The following is a 27,808-nucleotide window of genomic DNA, read 5'->3' as shown; positions in this document are numbered from 1 at the left end:
TCCGATTTATTTACTTATCTCTCCAATTCGCCTACTATTCTCCACACATATAATATTTTGACTAAGCTTAAACTTAAGCCCATCTGATCGTCTTGATTAAATTTTTTTTTCCGCATTGGATTTTCCTGCTAGTTAGTTATTACTTAGTTCTTTATCATTTGCTATCCTCTTCTAAAGTATGTCCGATATCGATACTTTGGCAATTAACTGTATTCGTGTCTTGGCTGCAGACACTGTCCGTAAAGCAGACTCTGGCCATCCTGGTGCTCCACTGGGAATGGCTCCTGCTGCCCATGTTTTGTTCTCAAATATGAAATTCAATCCTCAAGATCCCGAATGGACAAACAGAGACAGATTTGTCTTGTCTAATGGTCATGCTGTTGCATTGCAGTACGTTATGCTTCATTTCCTTGGCTATGATCTCACTCTGGACGACTTGAAGAGTTTCAGACAGCTAGGTTCCAAGACTCCTGGACACCCTGAGCGTGAAACTCCCGGTGTCGAGGTCACAACGGGTCCTTTGGGTCAGGGTATTTCAAATGCTGTTGGTCTGGCCATTGCCCAGGCTAATATTGCTGCCACTTATAATAAGCCAGACTTTACCATTTCTGATAATTACACTTACTCATTCTTTGGCGATGGATGTATGATGGAGGGTGTCTCTCATGAGGCTTGTTCCCTTGCTGGCCACTTAAAATTAGGTAATTTGATTGCCTTCTACGATGATAACAAAATTTCTATTGACGGTAACACTGCTCTGGAGTTCGACGAAGACGTTGCCAAGAGATTGCAAGCATATGGTTGGGAAGTCATAGACGTTCCTAATGCCGATACCGACGTTGCAGCTATATCCTCGGCTCTACAAAAGGCCAAACAAACGAAGGATAAACCCACTTGTATTCAAATCCATACCACTATTGGTTACGGTTCTGTTAATGCGGGTACTGCATCCGTTCATGGCTCTCCTTTGAAACCAGAGGACATTGCTCAGTTGAAGAAGAAGTTCGGATTTGACCCTAAAAAGTTCTTCGCCGTTCCCCAACAAGTTTACGACTACTACCACAAGGTTTCTGCCGCTGGAGCCAAGGCCGAAAAAGAATGGAAATCTTTATTCGCTTCTTACAAGAAAGCTTATCCTAAAGAGGCTGCCGAATACGAGAGAAGACAGTCAGGCAAACTTCCAGAAGGATGGGAAAAGCTTTTGCCTTCCTATACTCCTGCAGACCCTGCAACAGCCACTCGAAAGTTGTCAGAAACCGTTTTGTCCGACCTCGTTGCTGGAATTCCTGAGATTATTGGTGGTTCTGCCGATTTGACTCCTTCTAACCTAACCCGTTGGAAGAATGCCGTCGACTTCCAGCCTCCTCAGTCTGGATTGGGTGAATATTCTGGTAGATATATCCGTTACGGTGTTCGTGAGTTTGGTATGGGTGCCATTATGAATGGAATTTCCGCCTATGGCATGAACTTGAAGGCATACGGTGGTACTTTCTTGAACTTTGTTTCATATGCCGCTGGTGCCGTTAGATTGTCCGCACTTTCTGGCCTTCCTGTCATCTGGGTGGCTACTCACGACTCCATTGGTCTTGGTGAAGATGGTCCAACTCACCAGCCTATCGAAACCTTGGCACACTTTAGAGCTCTGCCAAACCTTATGGTTTGGCGTCCAGCTGACGGTAATGAGGTCTCTGCAGCCTACAAGGTTTCTTTGGAATCTGATCGCACTCCATCCATCATTGCCTTAACTAGACAAGGCCTTCCGGAATTGAAGGGCTCTTCTGTTGAGAAGGCTTCTAAGGGTGGTTACGTCTTGCAGGATCCTAGCTCCACTGCCAAATTGATTATCGTTGCCACAGGTTCTGAGGTTTCCCTTTCTGTTAAGGCTGCTGAGTTGTTGGAAAAACGTGGAATTCCAACAAGAGTGGTTTCATTACCAGACTTCTTCTCTTTCGACCATCAGTCTCTTGAATACAAGAAATCGGTTCTTCCAGATGGTGTTCCAATCATGTCTGTTGAAGTGTTAACCACTTTTGGATGGAGCAAATACTCTCATTCCCACTTTGGCCTCGACAGATTCGGTGCTTCAGGTAAGGCTAATGACATCTTCAACAAGTTTGAGTTTACACCCGAAGGTGTTGCCAAGAGAGGTGCTGCCACTGTTGGCTTCTTCAAAGGTTCAAAGTTGTTGTCACCTTTGGACCAACCTTTCACATCGATTCAGTAATCGTTGACTGACTACATTTTATGAGTAGCTGATTTTCTTCGTCTTCAGTATAGTTTGATTTGATTTACTTTATTAAGTCTATTGTAGTTTATCTGTATCATTGCCATATATTCTTGAAGGCATCATTTGAAGATGATGTCGTGTTTCCTGCATTATCCGCTAAACCAGGACTGGAGTTCGAACTATTTGAACTTGCCCAAACATTACTGGCATTCCAAGCGGCCTGGACGTTTCGAGAGGCAGGTAAGGGAGCCACGGTATCGTTGGTCTTCAAATTTGAAAACCCAGATACGGCAATAGAGTTAGATGTAGTGTTGTGTAGTGGAAGCGAAGGAGCAGAGGATGAAGAAGTCGAGTAAAGAGAAAGAATGGAGTTCTTTAACTCTGGTCTGCCCTTGGTTTGGTCACTGGCCTTCTTTTGCTTACTCCGTTCTTCAGAGATACTATTATCCAATATTGAAAGGGCCGATAATGACGAATGGGAGCTTAAAGACGAAGATGCCGCTGGAAGAGAAGACAAGGAAATTTGGTCAGACCTTGGCCTAGGAACAGGAGTGGTCAAGTCGATGCCTAGATCGAGTAAGGACGGTGTTGATTGTGAGGGGTTTGTATTGATGGCCTGCCTAGGTACAGCCGGCTTCGTAGGGATCCTGATGATGGAAGGATTGGGTGTGGGGCCAGAACACCACTTCTTCAAATCATATTTTGTTCTAATAAAGTTCTCTATTTTGGCCTCATTAGGCACGTAGCCCTCGCAAAGCTTCGACTCCCAATAAGCATTGGCCTTACCGTTGCCCCACATTACCATGGACTTGACTTGTTCATCTGTCCATGAGTCCAAATCCACAGATTTAACCCGTGAAATATGCGTTCCCATCGATCTATGGATTCCAGAACATCGAATGCAGATGAATATACCTAGGTTCCATGAGGCCCACCTTGGATTCTTCGCTGTCTTACAGTCTGCACAATGCCGATTGCATGACTCCTTGAGAAGAGCCTTAAGTATTTGCAGGTTTTTCTCTGTATGCTTATGCCGTGCTGCATAATTCATCTTCTGTTACTATTCAGACTTACTTACCACTAAGCAGACAACGTCACTTTAGATATCTCTATTGTTATATTTCTCTTCGACGTTCGCGGGTCGCGTACTGAAAATTTTTAAATATGGCTTTACTTACTTACACTCTTTACTTATACAACTGGGGGGGGGGGGTGAAACAAGATACCTAATACGCAAACTTTGTACGCATATCAGAGACTCTTCTATCTATTTCCCGTGGCTCTCTTTCCATCTTCCTGGAGATCTTCAGCCTTTGTTCACTATTCATATGGAAGTATTCCTCCAATAAATCGCCATCAATACATCCCTTAATAGGAACGTAATACCCTCTGAACTTCATAAATTCGGCATCCGTTAAAGATATCTTCTCTCTTGAAACAAGCTTCTGTAACTCTTTAAAAAAAGTTGATTTCGCTCAAAGTCTTTAGTGGATGAAGGCATCCGATGGTGCCCTGAAGTCCCGTGTATAATATACATTCGCTTCCTCCTATGGTGAGGGATCCCTTCTGGAAGCTGGTAGGAACATCTCCAATGTAAAAATTCATCACATTCTTCAATCTGAATGGTGCTCCATTCAATCTGGAATCTTTCTGTGCTGCAATGGCTCCTCGAGTGTCGCTTTCATTCATTTCACTTATTTCTTCAGGACATCTGAGAACAGAAAGCTCTCCAAATTTGTCCCCCACAATCACCGTCTCGTAGTCTAGCATCAATGTCCGAGTCACATGTCGTTTCATGTAATCATCAATGAAAGTGACAAACTCATTTTCCTTTGGCTGGTAGCTGACATATCGAACGCTGTCACCAATATCACTGACAACTACACGAAGTCCCTGCGTCTTTAAATCCACGATCTCTCGACATTCTTCTAACTTCGTGCTACATTTCTTAAGTAACTGCTTCTTTCCTAAATCGTATAATACCAACAGGTCTCTCATTCCCACAAGCAACTTTCCCTGAAACGAAATAAGTGCTAATGCTAACGATTCCGTCTTGGTTTTGTAATGAAACAGTAAAGATCCATCTTCGCATATTTTATACACTCTAAGAAACGTTCCATCATTCCTATTGGGTGCAAATGCTTGGTTCACAGCGGTAGATATTACCAAAAAATCGTTCTTCATATCTGAAGCAAACGAAACTCGGCAAAGCTTGAAAGCCGCTTCATTTTTCAACTCAACGGCTTGACCAACTGCCTTCTTTTCTATAGAAACAACTTGAATACAAGAAGCCCAATGGCCGGCCTCTAACCCGTACCCAAACTGTTGGTAATGCTCTTGCAAATCTTCATCAAATTCGTAGCTAATGATTTCTTCACCGTTGTCGTCACCCTTTGTATAAGGTGATTTGATCTGGAAATCAGCCTCAGCAACATATAGCATTCCATTAAAGTCGGTACTATCAGCCATTGCCTTAGGAGTGTACCTTAGAGCAATACTTTCAATAAGCAAACTGGAATCAAGCTGATCAACAGTCATAATGGTCAAATTACCACCATGAATACCCAATGCACCGTTTACTGGTACATCCTCACTTTTAAATGCACAAAGCTCAGTGAAAATAGGTTTGGCCAAAGCAGTTATTTTAAAATCTGCAGCACTAGCGTATCCCAAATACGATCTCACGGAAGTGATTCCCACAACATTCTGATGATCAAACTTTAACCGGGAAAGATGAACTTCCTTTGGCCCCGTATATTGATTTCTAGGATTCGAGAGCTCTCCTGACACTTGGTCAAATTTCAAACGGGCATAAACACCGTTAGTCATACCAATATGCAAGTAAAGTGTGGAAAGGGCCACGTTATCCTCAGCATCATCATCGTCTTCCTCCTCTTCGAATACACCAGAATCTCTCACACGGAGCACCATTAATGAACATGGGACAGAGCTGAGATCCTCCTTGACAATAATCTCTAATGTGGAAGAGGGATCCGTTTTTAATACAGTTAAAGTTTGATCCTTTCCACCGGCAACAATGAACGGAAAACGAGCCTGCCCGGGTGAAAGATTTCCAAGGCATAGAGAGGTGATCTGTGACTCCAACTCTTTGTGCTCACTATATTCAATCAATCTATCTTGAGCATCTGTCTCAAAGTACACCAACTCTCTGCTCGATAAAGCTAGAGCAACCTGGGTATTTGTGATAGCCGAGTGAAGAATTTCGATGCCAACAGGCGGGCTCCAGGAGACATTTTTTACAGGCTTATCATCTTTGTCATAAAATATTTGCCTCAAACCATTGGAATGAATTTGAACCACAGATGTAGAACCAACCTGAGCAACATTCTGTGTCGCAACATCAGTGAGAAAACCTGAATCTTCTGCCTCCTCCACTTCTTCACCAACACTGAGAATCAAAGTCTGATCATAAAATGAAATGACTATAAACTTGTCATACTTGTCCTCCTTGTGGGTAACTATGGAAAATATACAAGTCACCACGCTGGGCAATTCTTGTGTAACAATCTCGGTGAAAGGAAGCTGATGATTCAGTACATTCAGGGACGATCTGGGACCCGAGCCACATAGGGAATAGATAACGGGAAGATCAAAAACATCACCAGAATCGTATAACTTAGAATCGATGATAGGGTTGAAATTTTCCAGGATGTTAACCAAGTTTAAGTTATCGAACTGCTTTACCTCGAAAGATATTTGATCAGGTTCTGCAGTTAGTACGGCAACATCATCGGGATAATCCGTAGATATCCAAGACTTGTCATCTGGGTCGTCACCCAATTTCTCAAATTGATATATGTATTGATCACCATACTCACAATTAGCATAGAGAAACCCCGATTTGAAGATTAGTAAAGAGTTACAGACGGGCATTGAGTCGAAGTACTTGATTTCAATCGCATCAACAAGTCCCGGCTGTCCATCGGATTCATCAGAATCCTGAGCTACCCCATTGATGGTAACTTTGAATAGATCACCAAGGTTGCTTTGAAGTAAGATAAAAAATGAATGCTTTAGTACGTGAACTACTCCAGAGACTATCTGGGTAGAACAATCTAGCTGATCAGTCCTCTTAGGAATAGGAACCGAATGTGTCATCTTTGAGAGATATTTATAGGTTATCATATCTTTTGAGCACACCAAAATACCGGAAGGTCCGTCAATACCACCTGGAACAGCCAGAAGAAAATTGGCGGATTCCGGCAAATCCTCACTGTACCTCTTGAGGACATGATTGAGACCAAAATCAAGTTCGTAGTAGGTAAGTGTCTTCTTGAAATTGGGAGCAGATATTTCGCTCTCTATAGCAGCAAATAACGGATCTCCAAATCCAACATCAAGACCACATAAAGCAAAGGTTACAACTCGACTTCTGTTGGCCTCTAGAGGCGAGGATACCGTAGGTTTGCTCGAATCACCATCGTGGCTAACCGTATAGACGAACTTATTTTTTTCTATCGCACCCACAATAAACGCTCTATTACGACCATCAACCGCTATGTACTCTCCAGGCGTAATTGGACGGATGCCAGTTTTGAAGTAGGGTTGATTCACTGCAGTCTCAAACCGAGAGAGTTCAACATTGAAGCTTAAGAGACACAAATTTCCACTATCCGAAGTAACAATAATGAGATCCTTGTGAAATCCAAGGGGTCGTAGTGTGGAAATCTGTCTAATGTTGCTATAACAGTTCTGATCACAGATCTTCTTGAGAGCTCCGTTGTGTTTGTTGAAACTCCATAATTCTATGCTTGTACTAGTGGCTTTGACTATCTGCTGCTGTTTTTTCACACCCGTAAAATTTCCTATACAGGACTGTACCGTGGAACAAGGCTTCTGGATTGTGAGGTTGTACAGGTAGAATTCCGGGTTGACGGAAGTCATTACAAGAAGTAGAGTATCACTAATCAATGCTAATGTAGTTCAAATATAGGATCAATCTATTTTGAACTGAATTTTTTCAGGCCGCGAAAACGCGAAACTGGTGAAACCAGATGATAAGAATCCATTAGTAGTCTTATTTACTTTCTGTAGTTTCACCACATCCCTCTTCATCTGTATCTCGATGACCTCAGCACATTCTGGAAAGAGATATATAAAGTCTTTGAACGATCTCAACGATGAAGCAGAGATCGAAAAGGCCTTTCGACAGACATTTCAAGAGGCACAGAGGACTGTCTCTGTACACAAAACTCAGGTGGCTATTTTGAGGACGATCTATCAAAGGTGCCAAGAAATAGGGCATTCCGACCAATTCAACAATTTATTCTGCCGACTATTGAACAAAATTCTACCAGTTAAGAGGAATGAGCCTGTGGCGGACCGGATTGTTAAGTTTGTCTCTTCTTTTACTACTGCCATCAACCCCAGTCTCAAAAGGGATGGCACTGAAGAAGAATCAACAGAGATCGATCAGGAAGAAGATGATGCCTTTAGTAATTTTATTGCTGCTTTGACAACTCATCTCATGAAGGGTTTAGATGCTTCCAACAAAAACGTTAGATACGGGGTGTGCCATCTATTGTCACATTTAATGCATAATATGTCTGTTATTGACAAAGATCTGTATGATTCACTCAGCCAGGAGCTACTTAATCGAATCTACGATAAAGAGCCAAGTGTCAGAATCAAAGCCATTACTACCTTGGCCAGTTTTCAAGAGCCTGATGGAACGGAAACGATCAGTGATGCCGCCAGAAGGATCAAAGTCATTATGCAAAACGATTTAAATCCGGAAGTGAGGCGTGCGTGCCTCAAGCAGCTTGAGAAGAACGAATACACCAAGCCATACATTTTTGAGAGAGCCCGAGATATCAACAGCGTGAACAGAAGGCTCATTTTCTCCTTTGTTCTCCCCCGATTCGGAGACTTCCGGACGATTGGCGCCGAAGATCGTAATCGTCTCTTGGCCTGGGGACTCAGAGACAGAGACGAAACGGTTCGCAAGGCTGCTGTTAAATGGCTTACCGACTCATGGCTACCCACATTGAACAACGATTTACTTGAGTTCGTAGAGAGATTGAAAGTTATAGACAGCGAGATTGCAGAGACTGCATTGCGAGCCTTGGTTGATCATAAGCCTGAAATCATCAAGAAGCTGTCCTTCAATCAGGATGTGCTGAAAAACTTGACTAGTGAATATGCCTTACTTTACAGAGTGTTCTTCCAGTACTGTAACGATAATCATTTGGATGATATACTGGACAAGAAATTTCCAGAAGCTGCAGAGTTTGTTGAGGTTTTACAATTCTATTTCAAGCAGAGAGCTGCCAATTTGAGAAAAATTGAAGAGCATAAGGAGGAACTTCAACAGTCAGAGGTGACCGCAGAGAAGTTGGAAATTATAGACCCAGAGGAATATGATTTTGTGATTCTTCAGCTTCTCATCATTGCCTCTGAGTATGATTATCATGATGAGTTTGGTCGAAGCAATATGCTTAATGTTCTTAGAAGTATTCTTTCCCAGGAGGGACTCAATGAGAAGATTGTTAACGTTCTCATTCTATGTATCAAAAAGCTTTCTATTAGCGAGCGTGACTTCTCCCAGATGATTGTGGAAATTATCAATGATATTAGAGATACTGCATACGAGAAGCTTTCCAAAAGTTCCGCTGTATCTGCTGGACATGGGCCTGTTGACGAATCGATTGACCAGAATGATGATGATGATGATGATGATGATGATGCTGCTGCTAGTGATAGTGATGATAGCAACAACGATGACGAGTTTGTGGATGCTGCCACCAGTCTGTCAAGGGCATCCATCAGAAGCGCTAACAAGTCCAGGGAGAAAGAGCTTGAAAAGGAGACCAAGCAGGTGGCTGCATTACCATCGCATGTTCTTGTAGAGTGTCTCGTCATTGCTAAGAGAATGCTTGAATTGGTCAAAGAGCCGTTGAGTGATAACATGTACTTAGAGTCGATATTGCATAATCTTATTCGGCCATCATTACAGAGGAGTGAGGTTGAAATCAGAGTTTTATCGCTTACATCAATGGGACTTTGCTGCATTCTTGACAAAGACCTCGCTATTCGAAACATGTTTCTTTGCGGTGTGTTTATTACGAAGAGTGATAATGATCAGTTAATTATGGTCGGTTTGAAAGTAATAGCTGACTTACTTGCGGTTCACGGAGTCTCAATTTTGGGAGTAGATGTGGAGGGTAGTATTGATGCTATGGCTGTGGCCAAGCTCTTCTATAGAACCTTGAGAGATAACAAAAGGAAGGAGGTGCAGGCTGTTTCTGGTGAAGCTCTCTACAAGTTATTTCTTTCTGGGATCATCAACGACGATGAATTATTTGAGACAACATTGCTTGCGTACTTCAATCCTTCTATCAACGACAATGAGGCATTAAAGCAATGCCTCTCTTTCTGCATTCCTGTGTATGCATTTTCTCATGTGGCTCATCAGGAGCAGATATCACGTGTGGTTTCAGATACCCTATCCCGTCTTTTTGACAGTTGGAGCGAGATGGAGGAAGAGGCGGGAACAGCAAAAACGTTGAATCCTCAGAGTGTTATTCAACAGATTATGTATTGGACAGATCCGTACAGAGTTGTAAACCGGGATCCAGAAGATGCGGAGAAGAGTTCGGTTCAGATCGATGTTGGCTTGCAATTATTGAGTGTTCTATCTCGATACGATGTCAGTTCTCCGTGTAAGCCATTTGTCAAGGCTATCTTTACAATGTTACCTAAACTAACATTTACCGAGCTCGCAGGATTGGCCAAACTCCAAGAGTTGTTGACCGCTTTAAATAGTGACGACATCTTGCAAGGAGACCTTGATGAGGCGCTTAAAAATTCATATTATAGGAACTCATATGGGAAGTTTAAGTTATATGTTGAGGAGTGCGTTGAGAAGGCCAAAGAGCTGGAGAATGTTAAAGGGGAAGCGAAAGTGGTGGAACATAATGGCGAAGACGAAGTCGTGGATGATGTTTTAAAGAGTGATGAATTACTTGGTCAGAGCTCATTGATTGCTAATGCATCTAGCAGTAACTCCGTGAAGCTGGAAGAGTCGGATATATCAGTTTCGAATAGTTTTGAAAATCGGAAGAGAAACATACAGGGCTCTGATAAACCTTCTAAGAGAGTCAAAGGCCAGAAAGTGAAGGAAGAGGAGGTGGAAGAGGAGGTGGAAGAGGAGAAGAAAGAGGAGGTGGATGAAGAGGGGGTGGATGAAGAGGAGGTGGATGAAGAGGAGGTGGATGAAGAAGACGAAGACGAGGAAGATGAATACACGGAAATTCTAGAAGAGAAAAACGCAGTTACATCTCTACTTGATGACGATAGTAATGAACATAAAATCCAGAACGTGCCCACTATTTCAAGTAGAACACGGAAATCTAATACAAAAGAAAGAGACACGAAGTATTCATCGGACTATGAGGATGACAACGACTACAATGACGACGAAAGCAGCATCGTTCTCATCAGTGATGATGAATAAGATGGGCCTGGCGACAAATTTTATCCCACCAGATCTGGAATACCGCAACCGGAACCCAGAAACCCGTGGGGTACCAATAAGCTCCCACCCGGGGGATGCAATCGAGATATTCTATAAATTAAGGGGAATTTGTGGAAAGAGGGGTTTCTATGTGCTGCTCTGCGCTGCTCTGTAATTCTTCAGCCGTTATAGAGATTGGAAAATGACTGAATTATATTTGGTTCTTTCTTCTGTAGATCTCGCGTAAAGTACCGCAATACTTGAATTAATTTTTTTACAACGCTCGAGAAACTATAAATACAAGAGGATTCGCGCTTTATGAGGATCTTATTTTTGATATCATTTAATTAATCATGACTCTATCATTCCAAGCATCAAATGCTATAATTTATGTTACATACGGTATTCTATTGATCACTGGTGTGGCTATAGCTCTTTATCATTATAAGGCTAAATCAACAGCAGATTTCTTATCTTCCAATGGCACCAGAACAGCGATTCCCTTATCACTCAACTTCATAGCAAGTGGTTAGTATCATCAGTACAATTGCATTAAAATTTATTTTTTCAACCAACGACTAATCCTCGCACTCATAGAAGACATGATCATTATCATGTTCTTCATCATCTTGGCATAACTTAAACCTATTATATTCCATTTCCTATTGGACAATATTAAATTAAACGGGTGCTTCTCTTTGCTTTTAACTTGTATTCAATTTTTGACTTGTTTAAAGTAAAGATGGAAGCTGAGAAAATACCGTTTAACTCGATCAAGCTAGTACTTGCGTGAGGATTGATTAATATTGTTGAAGATTTCAGATTTTAACGGCTCCTGGGCCCTTAAATGCAAGAAGCTTCTTTCATGTCCTGTTATCAGGTGGATCTATTTGTTGTTCGTCTCTGATTTGCTCTGTGTTGTCCCCACAGATCTGTAGACAGTGCATTGTCGCTGTATGATTTTTTACAAGTCAAATCAGGGCCGACTGGCTCAATGATCACATGATACGTTGCCTCTTGTTTTCGCCCAGAACTATTATTCTCTTTATACTAACTTTCATCTAGCTTTGGGATGTGGTATTCTAACGACCTATGCTCAAGTGGCCAACATTGCTGGTATTCAGGGTTTGTTGGTGTATGCCCTTACTGGTGCAGTTCCCATCGTTTTGTTTGCGTTCTTTGGCCCTCTCATCCGGAAAAGGTGTCCAGATGGGTTTGTGCTTACTGAATGGTGTTATCAGCGGTTTGGTGTGTTTACAGGGCTCTACCTCTCATTGTTCACTATTCTCACCATGTTTTTATTCATGGTGTCTGAGTTAACTGCCATTAACGGAGCTATTAATGCTCTTACCGGATTGGACGCAACCCCCTGTATTGTCGTCGAATGCGTAGTTACTACTATTTATACCTTTTTGGGAGGCTTTAAAGTGTCCTTCACTACAGATACTTTCCAGGCTCTTTTTGTCTTGGTGTTACTCGTTGTCGGTGTTATTGGTTATGCTCTCAATATTCATGTGGACTCAGAGATTAAGCACGCCACAAAGTCTGCAATGTTGGGCTCCAATAAAGTGGGTTGGATGCTTTTGTACATCTTGTTAGTTGCCATTATTACCAACGATGCTTTTATGTCGGGATTTTGGTTAAGGACATTTGCTGCTAAAACAGACAAAGACCTTTTGATTGCGTGTAGTATTGCGTCCTTTGTCTGTGCGGTCATCTGTACCTTGGCCGGATTACCCGGTATTTATGCGGTTTGGACTGGCGATTTGACAATAGGTGATGATAATGGCTATAATGCTTTTTTCATATTGTGTGCTTCTATGGAAAATTGGATCATTGGAGTGGTGTTGGTGTTTTCGGTGGCTTTGTCTACCTGTACCTTTGACTCTTTGCAAAGTGCCACTGCATCTTCTATCTCCAATGATATTTTTCGTAATAAGTTTAACGTGATGTGGGCTAGAGTTGTTGTTGTCATTATCATGGTTCCATCTTTGGTTGTGGCCATTGAGGCCTCGGCTAATGTTCTTCAAATCTACTTTATTGCAGATTTGGTGTCCTCTTCTGTCATTCCAATCATGTTTCTTGGTCTATGGAATAAGATGTACTTCCTTAGGGGCTTGGACGTCATTGTTGGTGGTTTGGGTGCTCTCTTAGCTGTGTTTGTGTTTGGTACTATCTACTACGGCTCAGCCAAAGAAGGTGGTAAATTGCTACTTATCTGGAACGGAATTTATTCTGCAAGTGATTGGGGTGGTTTCGGTGCCTTTGTTATCGCTCCATTTGCAGGTATTCTATTTGGAATGATGTGTAGTGGTGTGCGAATCGGTATTCTTAGACTCTACTCGAAGCATACTGGTCGTCCATTCACAGCATTGGACAAGCCCTTCAAATTGGCCTTTGGTGTTCCTCAACATGTGATCGATGCCGATTCTGATGACACCGTTGACGTTGAGAGGATTACCGTAGGAGAGAAGAAGAGCAAGAAGAAGCTGTTACTTGAATCGTTTATCTAATTAAGTATCAATAAATCTAGGGATCAATAAAGTAAGTTGTAGTGTTCTCTTTAAGTTTTTTTTTTTCAATCTTTTCTTTGATGGTCTTTCAGATATCTTCACTATGTATATTTGGTTCTCTGTTCAGATGACTTTGTTCTTCAGCTATCACTATTTTTTTTATTTTTGAAGACAGTGTGATCGATGATGGTGAACTTAGATGCATATGCGAAAGTAGGAAAGCCCTATTATCTTGCCCTAGGCATGGAAGGTTCAGCTAATAAGCTTGGAGTTGGGATCATCAGACAGCCATTGGGAAATCTCTGTGAGAACAACCGTGCGGAAATTTTGTCGAATGTGAGGAACACATACAATGCACCACCGGGACAGGGATTTCTCCCCCGAGATACGGCTAGACATCATAGAAACTGGATACTGAGATTGGTTCAAACTGCACTTGAAGAGGCACATGTTAATGTGAGTGACTTGGACTGTCTATGTTTCACGCAAGGTCCAGGTATGGGAGCACCGTTACAGAGCGTTGTCGTGGCAGCCAGGACGTTAAGTCAGCTCTGGAACATTCCATTGGTTGGTGTGAATCACTGTATAGGCCATATTGAGATGGGCCGTGAGATCACGGGAGCTTTGAATCCGGTTGTTTTGTATGTGAGTGGTGGAAATACGCAGATCATCGCATATTCAAGACAGAGGTACCGGATATTCGGAGAGACTTTGGATATTGCAATAGGAAACTGTTTGGATCGTTTTGCTAGGACTTTACATATTCCCAATGATCCATCTCCGGGGTATAATATTGAACAGCTTGCCAAAAAGGGTAAGCATTTGGTAGAGCTTCCATATACGGTGAAGGGAATGGATATTAGTATGAGCGGGATCCTTGAATATGTGGATAGTTTGGCTCACGACCTCTTTTCCGGTAAGAAATCGAAGAATTTGTACGATGAAGAGGATGGAAAGAGGATTACGGTGGAAGATTTGTGCTTTTCACTACAAGAAAATCTGTTTTCCATGCTTGTGGAAATAACAGAGAGGGCAATGGCTCATGTGAACTCCAACCAAGTGTTGATAGTAGGTGGTGTGGGGTGTAATGAGAGATTACAGGAGATGATGGATACTATGGCTGCTGATAGAAATGGGTCGATCTTTGCTACAGATGAGAGGTTTTGCATTGATAATGGTATCATGATTGCCCACGCGGGGCTTCTTGGTTACAGGGTTGGGTATAGAAATGATCTTCAAGATACCGTATGCCGGCAGAAGTTCAGGACAGATGAGGTGTTCGTTAAGTGGAGGGATTGAATCTACCGGGTGTCGGCCTCGGCGAGAGACCCCGCGAAGACAGGAAACCGCGCGATGCCCTGGTAGATGCGAGATGTTCACTCTTAGCATCATCACTATTTAGAACATAAGATGAATAGCAATAATGACCAACAATTCTATTCAGCGTCTTCATTTCATATCTCCAGGATCTTCACAGATTCGGTGTTTCGAGATGTGGAGCGTAAAGGGCTATAATTTTTGGTATATTATGATGATAAAGACCTTTCTAACTACTTTACTCCCTAATTACATAGATGGAAGTGAATTAAAGCAATTGAAGAGTCAATTAGAGAGCATATGTAGAAGATCAAACAGAGAAGATATAGCAATTAGTAGGTGATTTAAACATGATCCGTCGTAAACGACCCGTCGATCCGATTATTCTCTTCTCCCCTGACTTTTTTACTTCTTGTAGAGCACATCGCTTATAGGAGATATTTCTAGGAGGCCCTTTTTGTTAATTCTGGCATCAGTAGCAAATTGAGGGACATGACGAACGGATCCAGTGGGTCTAGTGGGTCCAACAGGTCTGATAGTCGAGGGGCGAGTAGTTTTGCGTCGAACGATCTGGCCAAGACTGTGGCCACCACAGCATCTGTACTTGTCAATTCGACTGGTACTCAGGGGCAAGCTGCTCTTTTTGCGAATTCAACCTTCCAGAAAGCGATTGGGGATACTTTAGGAGAGGAGTTTCGCACTCGTAGGTTACTGAGAAAGCACGCAGGTGAAGTACGTATCAGTATGCTCTCACGACGACGAGCTGAAGCGTCCATACTACGGCGTAAAAAGCATTCACGTAAGGACTTCTCTGTTCTTTCCGAGCAGATGCTTCATTCCATTCCTACTGACGATAAGGCAGGGGGTGGATCTTTGGGGTCTGTGTATTCTAAGAGGTTTCAAGCAGGTACTGATAACAGTGCAATTAATGGAGAGAGTAACGAGACGAGTGATGATCCGATATGGGCGGACGCTTCTACCGAATTGGATAATGATGCGACCGAGGGGACCGGAGAGACTGAGAAGAAGCGGGAAGACTCTCGATTCTCACTTTTTCAAGGGTTTTCAGCCACTTTACCAGAGGTTGATGAGCGTTTAAAGCAATTGATAGATGGTTCTGCCAAGTTATTGGACTTTAATAAGGACCACGAGAATACCATTTCAGAAAACTTAACCTTGAAATGCCGTAACTCGTTGTTACCATCAGGAATCACAGAGAAAAAAATCAAAGAATCACAAGATTCTTCACAATTGCTCGATTTCCAAAATGAAATCAACTATAGATTGGATCTAATGGAGATTCGGAAGAGTTTGTCATCAAATGAAATCAATGAGATTGACCAAAAGATTGATCGACTTTACAAGCAACGGAAGTTGGTTTTTGATCATATAGCGTCGTTTGAGCGTGATCAGACATATCTTGAAGACAAACTTTTAGAGATCGAGCAGCGTTTGACACTGATAAGAGATATTGAGCCATTATCCAATTCTCATAAGTTGGTGGATCAAATGGGAGAATTGGAAGTTGAAGACAAGGACGAAGACGAAGAAGACGAGGCTGACGACGATGAAGATTATGTTCAGATCGGACACAAGATACGGAACACCGGTAAAAGGATTCCCTCTCGAAAGCACAAGGCCACATTACAACGGTATTATAAACCGGGAAATGAAATACATAGTTTCAAAGCTCATGATGACTCCATTATATGCTTTGAATTTGACGAGCCATTTGGAACTCTCGTTACGGCCTCCCAGGATAATACCGTAAGGGTGTGGGATATGTCACGATATCGGTGCATGGGATTATTAGAGGGTCACTTCAGTAACGTGACATGCATGGAAATGCAGAATAGCTTGGTTCTTACGGGGTCTTTGGATGCGACGTTGAAGTTGTGGGACACGGATAAAGTTGGAAATTCAGAGACGGATGAGAATGACCATCGTGAGTTACCTTTGCTACAGACTTTTGAGAGTCATGTTGAAGAGGTGACAGCATTAAGCATGTATGGTGACACCATAGTAAGTGGATCTGCAGACAAAACCATACGGCAATGGGATATCAATACAGGAAGATGCATGCAGACGATAGATGTTTTATGGGCCACTAATATGATGATGAATTCATCGGTGATGGAAGAGGGTACTTCTGGCATGCTACCCAATGTTGGTAGCTGGGATAATGTGAAGCATCCATTTATTGGTGCTTTACAATGCTATGATGCGGCTCTAGCCTCTGGGGGATCTGATGGAATAGTGAGATTATGGGACTTGAGAAGTGGAGAAGTTGTTAGGCAACTTATTGGGCACACAGGACCTGTGAGTTGTCTCCAATTTGATGATAAGAGCCTTGTGACAGGATCGGTTGATAGATCTGTTCGGATCTGGGATCTCAGAACGGGTGGAATAGTGGACTCGTTTGCATACGACTCACCCATTACAAGTCTAGAGTTTGACTACAATAAGATTGTATGCACTAACGAAGAGAATACGGTGAAAGTGTACGATCGGATCGATGAGAAGCATCGGAAATGCGGCTCCGGAGTCAAGGAAAAAACCGCCAGCATAGTTAACTATGCCAGATACAGGCAGGGATATCTCATTGAGGGAAGAGATGATGGTACTGTGGGAGTATGGGCTGTATAAGTAGCATCGTGTATATAAAGAATTGCATCTATTCATATCATTGAGGCATTCGGTGCTTCGCGCTGAAAAAATTTCAAATGAAAAAGGGAAGTTTAGAGAAGAAACTAGAATCTACAAAGAAGGCCACTAGTTCTTTTCTCCTATAAATATTGAAACCAATAATATGTCGTACGGAGGACAAACACCTACAGTTGTGGTTCTTAAAGAGGGCACGGATACATCGCAAGGTCGTGGTCAGATCCTATCAAACATTGATGCCTGTTTGGCCATTCAAGACACTCTTAAGCCTACACTCGGACCGTTTGGATCGGACGTGTTAATAGTGGATGGAGGCAAAACTACTATTTCAAATGACGGTGCTACAATTCTTAGGCTACTAGATGTGATTCATCCTGCTGCAAAAATCCTTGTTGACGTTTCGAGGTCTCAGGATGCGGAAGTTGGAGATGGCACTACCTCTGTTACTCTACTGGCAGCAGAGTTCCTCAAAGAGGCACGTCAATTTGTTGAAGAAGGAATGTCTTCCAGCGTGATTGTTAAGGCATATCGTAGCGCCTGTCGTTTGGCATGTGGACGCGTTCGGGAGTTACAGATCGAACTTAAGAGAAAGAGCAATGACACTAAAGACGATGCTGAGTTTCGGGAATTGTTGAAAAAATGTGCAAAGACAACCATGGCTTCGAAGTTGATCCAGTCGAATTCTGATTTCTTTGCCGATATGGTTGTGGAAGCTGTACAATGTTTGGATCAGGACGAACTCGACGAGAATTTGATTGGCATGAAGAAAATTGCTGGAGGTTCCTTGGAGGAGTCCAGACTCGTCAAAGGTGTTGCGTTTAAGAAAACATTTTCGTATGCCGGCTTTGAACAGCAGCCAAAGAAGCTCTCCAATCCAAAGATTCTTTGTCTCAATGTGGAGTTGGAGTTAAAAGCAGAAAAGGATAACGCTGAGGTGAGGATCAATAAGGTCAATGAATATCAGGCCATCGTAGATGCTGAATGGAAGTTGATTTTGCAGAAACTAGAAGCAATTGTGGCAACCGGTGCCCAAATTGTACTTTCCAAGTTGCCAATCGGAGATTTGGCCACGCAATATTTTGCTGACCGAGGAATCTTTTGTGCTGGACGTATTCCAGCGGACGATATGGAGAGAACTGTGAGTGCCGTTGGTGGCAGTGTTCAAAGTACGTGCTCAGAACTTACGAGCAACGACTTGGGTAATTGTGGTTCATTTGAAGAGATCCAGATTGGTAGTGAGAGATACAATCTGTTTGAGGGGTGTCCAAAGGCAAAAACATGCACATTTATTCTTCGTGGAGGTGCCGAACAGGTGATTGCAGAAGTGGACAGATCTCTTCATGATGCAATTATGATCGTGAAAAGGGCCATTCAGAATAACTACATTGTTGCTGGAGGAGGTGCTATAGAGATGGAGCTAAGCAAATACCTTAGGGACCTCTCCAGGCAAATTGACGGTAAGCAACAATTGATTGTTGCTGCCTATGCTCGTGCCCTAGAGGTGATTCCACGGCAGCTTTGTGAGAACGCCGGCTTGGATGGTACGGAACTCATTAACAAGCTTCGTTCTCTTCACTCTCAAGGCGAAACTTGGTATGGTTTAGACTTTGGTCATGAGTCCGTAGCTAACAATATGGATACTTTCGTCTGGGAACCTTCTCTTACCAAAATCAATGCACTTCAAAGTGCTACAGAGGCTGCGGCTCTCGTTTTGAGTGTCGATGAGACTATTAAAAGTGAGCCTAACCACAACAGTATTGGTAATCAGCCAGTGCCTCCTCCAGCAGGTCGTGGTAGAGGTGTTCCTCAAGGTATGCCACCTACGCAGATGCAAATGAGCTGAGCTGCTAAAATTATATATAATTTAATCCATCCGTACTGTCCTTTTTTAATAGTTTTCGTATTATTATTATCCAATTGCGCTCAAAGAATATTACAGAGTTCATGCAGCAGTCTGCTGGCTTTGCTGTTGATTATTACCTGACCACGATGATACCACAGATTGTTTCCTGGAGCTTCCCGACGAGGTCTTTCCTGAAAGCGTTTTCCAACTGAACTTGGAACTTCTTCTTCGATTTGGAGTCCTACTCTTATCTTTAGCGAGAGAGGGGTTCTTTTTGGAAATGTTCGACGTAGACGGTCCTGCATTCACTGGCAATGCGCTGTTAAGGAAGTCACGCAAATCTAGATCAGAGTCGTTAGGATCCATTGAAGAAGATCCATTTCTGGATTGTGCTTGATACGGCCTGCCGTATGCATCCACTTTAACGAAATCGCTAATGTCTTCTTCTAGATTCATTTTATCGTTCAATCCTATCAGGTCTGGGGGTGAAAATAGATGTGAAGATGCCGGTATTCCAGCAGAGAGGGTATTTTGTGGTAGTGGTAGTAATGATGATGACTGTTGTTGTTGTTGTTGTTGCTGTTGCTGATGAGTCCGTTGCTCCTGATGATCCGACTGCTGATCCTGCTCCATGGTCTTCTCGGGATCAATACTACCATCATAACTGCTGCCACTACCTCCACATCTAGCCATTGTCGTATGTGTAGTGCCAAGATTAAATCCAGGAAGAAATGAAACAGCTCTCCTCCAACTCATGTAGTCGTATCTCTGGAAAGGATCAACTTTAGCCGCAGTAAGGGTCCAAGGGCGCTCTCTGTACAAAAACACAAGCGTGTCTATGGTACAGTTAAAGGCTTGAAAGAAAGCAGCAGTAGTGAATACCCAATAGCAATTCCAGCCTTCTCCGCCGTCTTGAAGAATGTAGCATTGATGAATGAAGGGGAAAAGCCATAGAAGAATATAAGCCAACGGATAAACAAAGATGACCTTCATCTGTTTCATTATTTGTATGCGCCGAAGCTGAAACCGGTCCATTGCTTCTTGGTGCAACATACGTTGAATATCCAATCCAACTTCTCTCTGAAGTTCTTTGATGTGTTCTTCACTGTTTGGGCCAGAAACACCTCCATCGGCTCCCTGCTCTATGTCCTCATTCATCATTGTTGCCGCTGTGGCTGCAGTCCCCTCACTTATGGAGCTACTTCCATTCTCCTCCTGTTTGTGATGAAGTTTTCGCAAGTTAACAACGTCTGCATTTGTATTTAGCTCACGACCATGCAACTTGGCAGAAATATGAACGTCTGGAAATACAAGCATAAGAAGCATTTTGCCCAACTTATACCAAATGGAGTCTGCAAGTAACTCGGACATCATTCCCGGAGTCTTGAATTCTTTCAAGTCCATCTTGGAACTGACAACTTTATATTGGCGCATCACGTGGATGTAAACACTGACATATATGATCAAGACTGTCACCACTATACAGTAACGAACGATCCAGGTGAAGTACCAAACTGCACGGAGAGAAGTTAAATAACTCCAATTGATTCCACTGATATAACCCTGAGCAGGAGCAAACGCAGCAGAGCTGATAATCACGGGAATAATTAGAGAAGACAAGTAAATATAGACTCGAAAGGGATAAAGACCTCCCTCTTGTGGGTTTTCAAACCTCGACTTCAAGTTGGGAAGGAAAATAAGTAGAGCTATGTGAATCGCAAAACAAAGGATAATGAAATCAGCACCTTCTATACTGAAACAAGTGAACCAACCCAATACATTCTGGAACGGTGCACTTGTTAAGATTTGTTCGTGCGACGTATGTGAAACAACAGGAAAAATAAGTAGCGCTAAGGCCTTTATGAAGTCATAGATAATGAGAAGAAGAATAAGGTCATATCTAAAGACCCTTTTCTTTGGATGAATCATGGCCAAGAAATAGAACGCCAAAAGTCCGGACAGAATGGATACCGAAGAAGACGCAATCGAACACATTTGAATGATCATTCGTGCATGTTCGTTATAGGGTAATTCGGCCAAAGTTTTTGTGTCTGTCCAAGCTCTTTGCACGAGCATATCTATGTATTGAGACATAGGATGAAAATAAAGTGTCAATGAACGGTATTAATAATGGCTGTGAAATGGGCGTAACGAGGGCCAGTCAACAAAGCATTGTAATGCAGTTTGAAGATATGTGTGTTGTTTATTTTAATTTAGAAAAGAAGGGAAAGGAAGGTAAAGAAAGAAAGGATGACTGTTGATGATTAAATTTACCTACTACTTTTTCGCTTTTAATTTATTTTCACCTTATTGTCTTTTCTGCCTCCCCCCAGCAGCGTCGGATGGCTCGCCCCCTGGGGTTGGCCGGCTGACGACGCCATCCGCCTTAGCGTAGAAGAAATTCACCCATCTGTTCGCCGCATCCCGAATTGAGCTGAGAAAACTTACTATCGTAATTATGCCTGTTTTTGTAAGCAAAAAGCATTGTATGCGTAGTGTGGTAATAGAAAATGAGCTTGCGTCTAGAGGACGATGACTCCTCTTCGGTCATCTCAAGATATCCCACTAACCCCACGTAAAGGGTCTCGTGGTATTTTTCGTCTAGTGCTCGAAGTTTGTATTTGTGGGATTCGTGTTTAACGTAGCGAGCTACCAGTTGGCAAAGGAGGGGCTGTTCTTGTTGTTGACGGGAATATTCTTCATGTTTTGCGAGAACGTACTCGCACACAGATCTAGCCAGTTGCATCTGTACAATGTCTTCTCCGTTCCCCGAGCACATGATGCACGCCGTACAGTCTGCCACGGTGGCCGTGTAGATCCCAGCGCCCACCACCCCCGCACATCCAATTCGCCCGGGCTCTTTGAATAAATTTCCTCCCGATGATGTCCCTGCCACAATGCATCGGCCCGGTTCAATTACACAAACTCCTACCGTATCGCTCACATCTTCATCTTGACTAAGATCAATCCTTGATTCTGCTTTGCTTTTTCTTTCCTCCTCCTGCTGGAGCCTCTCCCTGTAATCCTCATACACTTTAGCCATACTCTCACTCACTAAACTCTCGTCCGGCTTTACTTTGCCGACCCGCATTAATGCAGGGGTTATCGCTAAGGTGTTCTTACGATCTTCACTGCATCCTTGCACCATATCTAGCAACGCATCTTCAATCGGGTATTTGCTGGAATTCATAACCACTGCTGATTGGTACGTCTTCTTGCGATCCACATCCAATGCACAGACGCTGGAGTCGCAATACACTTGACAATTCCGCGTGACTGACGACCCGTATCCCGTGTTAGTTAATTCATTCTCTTCGATCATCTTGCTCACCTTGAGTAGTTTTTCAAAGCTGTTTTTGAATAGAGGTGAGATAAAACTACTTTCACGATCTGCTTCATCATTGGTTTTCAGCGGCACCGTAGTCTTCTTCATCGTCGATTTTAATGCTACTGTCAGTAGCGTCCGAAGTACATTGACATTTCTTTTAGCGTGTCTTCCTGCTCCAACATGGATAAGTATAACTTCGTCCATGAAGAAGGCAATGATGGGCTTGGGAGTGAAAAATTACTAATCTGTTATAAATCCATTTATATCTCTCATTCGACCTCTCTGAGTTTTCTGTAATACTCGTTACGAGTCTTTTGGTCTTCAATTTCATCTTTCAATATTGCATAGATCTTTCCCCAAGCATCATTGCTCAACTTCTGTAGAGTTTGTGGAGACTCTAGCTTGGTCCCCGATCCGGTCACCGATCTGGACTCTGATTTAGGCTCTGATTTAGGCTCTGATTTAAGCTCACTGACCTCGTCATGGTCCTTAACCTTCGAAATAAGAACATTCAGAGTAAGTTCAGAATTCTTGGACTTAAGACTCTCCAATGTCGTGCCATCATGAATGGTCTTTGTTTTTAGCATAAGTACTATCTGTTCCACTTGAACGTTTATATGATCTTTCTCTAACTCTTTCTGTAGAACTCTCTTGACTTTATGAATCAATGAATTTGGATCCATCTCAATTTTCTTGCTGAATCGTGGAGGTCTTAAACTTCTGAATGTCACCAAAATTGTTTCATCACTGTTATTATCATCCTTACTTCTATTGTATATTGGAGGGTCCTCTAGCTTGGAAAACGCAAAACCAGGAGCCGTCTTCAAATCCCGTAAATTCCCCCCACTAACCGCCTCGGGACACACGAATCTAATAAGATCCTGGTACTTTTCAGCAAATTCCACTTCAGTAGTCATGGCTAATAAACTATGATACAAGAAGAATTATGTATGCGATTAACGAAAGACCCTCGAGAAATATTTGAGTACGATAATATTTCACTACTACTTATTCAAACCTGTTTGTTCACTATTCTGTTTCTATATGTCCAAATTTTTCAATTACCATGAGTATCGACAATTCAACGTCTCTGACCCTTCTTCACCTCTAATCATAACTCATTTTCCAAATCCTTATCCATTGGATGCTACTGATCTGTCTATCCCAAAGAATCTCACTCGAATAGTACGAATTCCAAGACTATTTACTACCGATTACCCTCAATTCAGTACGATTCTTCCAGGCTATGAACAAGCAGCCATCAATTTCCATCAGAGTCAACTTTTCCATCCTATTGGTCAATATTCTGGCCAATGGTTCGGCCCAGATTCAATTTCTCCTCTATCTATCTACTTATCGCAGGATCAACTTTCAAACATAGTGTCTCATGTCAACGATTATTTGAAAAAACAGTATCAGGCCTCTTCTTTTTGGATCTTCTTTCTTCTTCTCAATATGTTAACTTTGGGTCTTCTATCTGCTCTTCGTCTAGATAAACGAGATGTTACGGCCCTTGAACACTATGTGATTCAGGTCAACGTCAGCTTGAAAAGTTCCAATAAGCCTTGCAGGCTAATCAGTCCACGCCTAAGCGGCTACTTATCCTTGGACTTTGTAATCCTTAGCCCCTCTCCTTCTAACTAACTAATGTGTGTATCTTTTTTGATTATATATGCTTAACGAAGCTTATGCTGAAACCTTCTCATTCGATGGTTTAATTTTCCGTTCCAATTCAACGTCTTTAACCCAATCTTCTTATTCTCGAGCATCTGCGATGACTTCATCAGCTCTTTTCTGTCCGATTCCCTTAATCCAATTGCAGATCTCTTCTTGATCAAGCTATGATATCTGGCCCGGCTCTCGATTACATACTTCTTGCATTTATTGATCTCTTCCTGTGTCACTTTACTAAACTCGGAGTACTTGAAGCATTCCTCAATCAAGGCATTTACATCTAATAGCCTCTTTGGAAAGTTCTGGATCAACTGAAAGAGCTCTGATGACATAACCTCCTTCTCTTCCTCCCTCTTGTTTCTATCAACAATTTTTTGCAGTTCCGGCTCCATTAGCTTGAAAATTGTTAAAGCCACCTGGAAAATCGTTTTGGAATCCTCGTAGAAAATGCAATCCCACACTCTCAACGTCGTTTCTATTGGTAACACTCCAATGAAAATGCTCATGAACCAACTTGTCGTACAGAAAGACAACATTGGAAGGTCATAGAGAAACGAATTGCTACCTTCTAGATACGGAGAGTCGCTCTTCTCTACAATCATTCTCCACACGTTCGGCAAAAACTGTCTCAGGCATAGCATAAGAACGCCCTGGTGGACATTAACTCCTTCCAAGTTGAAGTCATGGATACCCGGAAGATATCTTTCGGAGATAATCACAAGCATCCAAAATGCCTTCTCTTCGTCCATATAAATTAAAATAAGCCCTGCAATAAAATTAAGAGATTGACAATAGCCCACACTGGGTTTGTAAATGGAAAAACACTTGAGAACCCTCCTTAAAGTCTGAATTAAGGCACTCTCATACTCTACCGTGCTCTCATTGGAGTCCTTTCTCTTTATGTTTTTAAAATGAGCATTCTCTGGGAATGTTCTATGCAAATCTTTCTCTATGGCCTCTGTATCTTCGTTTATGATATCCATAGTCTGGTCCACCAATCTATCGTAGACGCCTTTATTTTCTCGTAGTTTCTCATTGCCCTTGGCAAAATAGAACCAAGCGTTACCTCTCCATTCAGCTGGGATTCCTTTACGAACAAATTTCCTCAAATTGTCAGATCGTGGAGGGAATCTGGTTGGAGCAACATCATCTGTAGTAGGGAGTCCATTCTTAGCCATAATCTTCTCCCATTTCTTCTTCCGCTTGATCAGATACGGCGAGTATGAGACCCACCATCTGTTGTACTCACTCTCCGTAATAAAATTGTTAGCTTTTCGAAATCCGTATCGATCCATCTCACTCTCTAGCACAGAACTCTTTGTAGTTCGACGGTTTTGGTGCTTTATCTGTTGTTCCTTCTCTGGCCTGTCAGTTCCTGTAGCCATCGACTCCCCTATTTTGCTTCGAATCAACTCCAACGAAGTCCTGGATTTCTTAAGTGATGCATAAGATTCTTTGCGGGTAATTGGGTTTCTTCGACCTCTTTTAGTTGGTAAAGGAGACGGTGTAGATGCAGTTGTTGAAGTACTTCCTGTAGAAGTCATTGGTGCAAAGATGTTGTGTGGAACCAACGTAAAAGGTTCCATGGACCAGGTCTCCGACACCACCATGGTATCTCCGTGGTCATTGATTGATCCTTCAGGCTGCTTATCTTTGTCATCTTCTGTATAAATATCTAGAACGTTATACGTTGTGGATCCCGACTCCTGTCTGGAGTGTCTCTCTTCAAATCGTTTTTTTGAGGTTCCAGTCTCGTCAGCTTCCATTGTTTCAGGTACCCGATATTTAAGGGAACTGTGAAGGTTTGGAGTGGAAGAAAATCCAACTCCGTTGGTTTCAACTGGTCGAAACATCTTGTTGAAGAAGGACAGGACATGTAGTAAGGAGTGGGAAGAGTCAAGATGAAGAATCTGAATATTCGCGCTACCTTGGGCCACCGGGGGCCACCGGGAGCCGGAATACTGTCACTACTTCAGCCAACCGGTCTTCTTCCTCGAACCTCTCCGTTGCCTTTACTTTTAACCTCATGGACAGCTCTAGAAACATCGTTTGGCGAAGGCCACATTATACAAATGTCAGCTTCCCAATCTGTGTGGACTCCGTTTTGAATGACGGCGTTCTCGTGTCAGAACAGGGAGTCTTTGGAATCTACTCAGGTTCAGGCTTCAACTATACCCACCGGTTCATCTGCGACGCCGACGAATCTCCTGTTCTTTTGTCATCGAATCAGGTCCTCAGCCGTATGGGAGTACACCAATTACCCTTATTTTTGAATACATGGCATGCGTACTTGGAGAATAAGTTCGACTCCTCTTCTAACTTGTATCCTAAGTATAACTACTCTATCTATCCATTTGTCTATTCCTTCAGCACGGCTGCGGTCATTACGCTTTTCCTAACTTCGATTCTCTTCACCAAACACTACATCACCGCTTTCAAGCCGAGCTTTCTAATGAGGTCTTCTTGCCTTGTGGCCACTGCTCAAATGATTGCCATTAATATATTCTCACTGGTAAGGCTTTCTCAGATGGCCGAGGAGGGTAGCTCATCGGCTGCTACGTTACTGGATCAACTTCTCTTATCCAATGGTTTTAACTCTGTTTATCTTATTGCATTTGTGCTTCTTCTTTTGTGTCAGGTAGACATTATAAAGAGAATATATCTTAGAAGGAAGGAAAAGAAAGCCATAGTTGTCATTGGTACTGTGTTGGTCATAGTAACACAGACTCTTTGGGGCATTTCTACCTTTGCATCCGACTCCGACTATCTTGAGCCTTTTTTAGTTGGTATACAGGATGCGGTGCATCTCGAATCGGATGTCTCGCTGGATGCCGATGATAGTGCATTGGCCATATTGCCTGTCTTTGTCTATCTATTGGAGATTACCTTGTCTGTCATCTACGCTGCCTTAATATGTGTCTACTGCTTTTCTAAGCGACGTTTTGCATTCCACTCTCACATGCTATCGCTCACTATCATCATGATTATAGCTATAAACTCCCCCATAGCATTCTTTATAGCCGACATCTCTGACATTTGGGTTAACGAGCTCTCTGATATGTTCAATGTAGTATGTTATGTCATAACCAATGTCACCACTTGGGAATGGTTGAATCGTTTGAAGCAGATGGAGAAACATGATCAGAAGGACAATTTGTTAGGAAGACCTTTTTTTGCTGATAATTACATTAAATCTAGTACCAGCACCATCTTAGAAGACAGTACTCAGGAAAGGACCGTTTCCGATGGTGATCCAAATGAGTTTGCTTATTATAATTGGAAATCAGAAAACAGCAAATTAAAGCACATGTTCTCGAAGTATAGAGCTATAATCGAGAAGAGATTGGGTAATAAAGTGACTCCAGAAGTGCAACCATTGAATTCTCCTTCAGCCAATATCTATGTGTATCAACCAAAGAAAGTTGTTATTACGGATAAGAGTCCCAGCAAAGATGAGTCGATAGGAGGTCCAAGCTTTTTTGGTAGAGGTACGGGAAATGCGCTGACCAGTCGGCCACCCATCGGATTTCACTGGATGGCTGGTAAATCCTTTATATATCATGAGAGAAATGTGAAAGAGCACCAGGTGAGAACGGTTCAAGAAGACATGAGTTTCTGTCAATCCGAAGAATCGGATGGCAATATTTACAGTTATAATTCGGATGTTGGCTCTGACACTGGCTCTCGTAATGATGGTAGCAGTATTGGTACTCCCGCCGATCCGGAATGCGACCCATGAGACAAGTTTTGGTTTTGTATAGTATAC

The 27,808-nt window shown here is 42.5% G+C and overlaps 11 protein-coding genes across 11 annotated transcripts; 6 read left to right on the top strand and 5 right to left on the bottom strand.

Annotated features, from left to right (window-relative positions):
- Positions 1 to 178: 178 nt before the first annotated feature.
- Positions 179 to 2,224, top strand: TKL1 (Transketolase; the record flags this gene model as incomplete). Its single annotated transcript, XM_038921199.1, has 1 exon — positions 179 to 2,224. One exon carries the CDS (start codon positions 179 to 181, stop codon positions 2,222 to 2,224), a length of 2,046 nt encoding a protein of 681 aa, XP_038777127.1.
- Positions 2,225 to 2,321: 97 nt separating this feature from the next.
- FOA43_000873 (uncharacterized protein) lies at positions 2,322 to 3,278 on the bottom strand (the record flags this gene model as incomplete). Its single annotated transcript, XM_038921198.1, has 1 exon — positions 2,322 to 3,278. One exon carries the CDS (start codon positions 3,276 to 3,278, stop codon positions 2,322 to 2,324), a length of 957 nt encoding a protein of 318 aa, XP_038777126.1.
- A 404-nt stretch (positions 3,279 to 3,682) lies between these two features.
- On the bottom strand, positions 3,683 to 7,132 carry FOA43_000872 (uncharacterized protein; the record flags this gene model as incomplete). Its single annotated transcript, XM_038921197.1, has 1 exon — positions 3,683 to 7,132. One exon carries the CDS (start codon positions 7,130 to 7,132, stop codon positions 3,683 to 3,685), a length of 3,450 nt encoding a protein of 1,149 aa, XP_038777125.1.
- Positions 7,133 to 7,313: 181 nt separating this feature from the next.
- Positions 7,314 to 13,216, top strand: FOA43_000871 (uncharacterized protein; the record flags this gene model as incomplete). The annotated part of the gene is made up of 2 exons (XM_038921196.1): positions 7,314 to 10,545; positions 11,769 to 13,216. The coding sequence occupies 2 exons, from the start codon at positions 7,314 to 7,316 to the stop codon at positions 13,214 to 13,216; spliced, it is 4,680 nt and encodes a 1,559-aa protein (XP_038777124.1).
- A 183-nt stretch (positions 13,217 to 13,399) lies between these two features.
- Positions 13,400 to 14,515, top strand: KAE1 (putative tRNA threonylcarbamoyladenosine biosynthesis protein kae1; the record flags this gene model as incomplete). The annotated part of the gene is made up of 2 exons (XM_038921195.1): positions 13,400 to 13,405; positions 13,439 to 14,515. 2 exons carry the CDS (start codon positions 13,400 to 13,402, stop codon positions 14,513 to 14,515), a joined length of 1,083 nt encoding a protein of 360 aa, XP_038777123.1.
- Positions 14,516 to 14,790: 275 nt separating this feature from the next.
- FOA43_000869 (uncharacterized protein) lies at positions 14,791 to 17,179 on the top strand (the record flags this gene model as incomplete). The annotated part of the gene is made up of 2 exons (XM_038921194.1): positions 14,791 to 14,796; positions 14,981 to 17,179. The coding sequence occupies 2 exons, from the start codon at positions 14,791 to 14,793 to the stop codon at positions 17,177 to 17,179; spliced, it is 2,205 nt and encodes a 734-aa protein (XP_038777122.1).
- A 163-nt stretch (positions 17,180 to 17,342) lies between these two features.
- Positions 17,343 to 19,040, top strand: CCT7 (T-complex protein 1 subunit eta; the record flags this gene model as incomplete). Its single annotated transcript, XM_038921193.1, has 1 exon — positions 17,343 to 19,040. One exon carries the CDS (start codon positions 17,343 to 17,345, stop codon positions 19,038 to 19,040), a length of 1,698 nt encoding a protein of 565 aa, XP_038777121.1.
- Positions 19,041 to 19,139: 99 nt separating this feature from the next.
- On the bottom strand, positions 19,140 to 22,572 carry FOA43_000867 (uncharacterized protein; the record flags this gene model as incomplete). The annotated part of the gene is made up of 2 exons (XM_038921192.1): positions 19,140 to 21,118; positions 21,489 to 22,572. 2 exons carry the CDS (start codon positions 22,570 to 22,572, stop codon positions 19,140 to 19,142), a joined length of 3,063 nt encoding a protein of 1,020 aa, XP_038777120.1.
- A 65-nt stretch (positions 22,573 to 22,637) lies between these two features.
- Positions 22,638 to 23,285, bottom strand: FOA43_000866 (uncharacterized protein; the record flags this gene model as incomplete). The annotated part of the gene is made up of 1 exon (XM_038921191.1): positions 22,638 to 23,285. One exon carries the CDS (start codon positions 23,283 to 23,285, stop codon positions 22,638 to 22,640), a length of 648 nt encoding a protein of 215 aa, XP_038777119.1.
- Positions 23,286 to 24,044: 759 nt separating this feature from the next.
- Positions 24,045 to 25,895, bottom strand: FOA43_000865 (uncharacterized protein; the record flags this gene model as incomplete). The annotated part of the gene is made up of 1 exon (XM_038921190.1): positions 24,045 to 25,895. One exon carries the CDS (start codon positions 25,893 to 25,895, stop codon positions 24,045 to 24,047), a length of 1,851 nt encoding a protein of 616 aa, XP_038777118.1.
- Positions 25,896 to 26,068: 173 nt separating this feature from the next.
- FOA43_000864 (uncharacterized protein) lies at positions 26,069 to 27,781 on the top strand (the record flags this gene model as incomplete). The annotated part of the gene is made up of 1 exon (XM_038921189.1): positions 26,069 to 27,781. One exon carries the CDS (start codon positions 26,069 to 26,071, stop codon positions 27,779 to 27,781), a length of 1,713 nt encoding a protein of 570 aa, XP_038777117.1.
- Between the last annotated feature and the right edge of the window lie 27 nt (positions 27,782 to 27,808).

This window comes from Brettanomyces nanus, chromosome 1 (genome assembly GCF_011074865.1).
Source record: "Brettanomyces nanus chromosome 1, complete sequence".
Lineage (NCBI taxonomy): Eukaryota > Fungi > Ascomycota > Pichiomycetes > Pichiales > Pichiaceae > Brettanomyces > Brettanomyces nanus.
The sequence above is the reverse complement of the archived record's forward strand: the minus strand, read 5'-3'. Positions and strand labels throughout refer to the sequence as shown.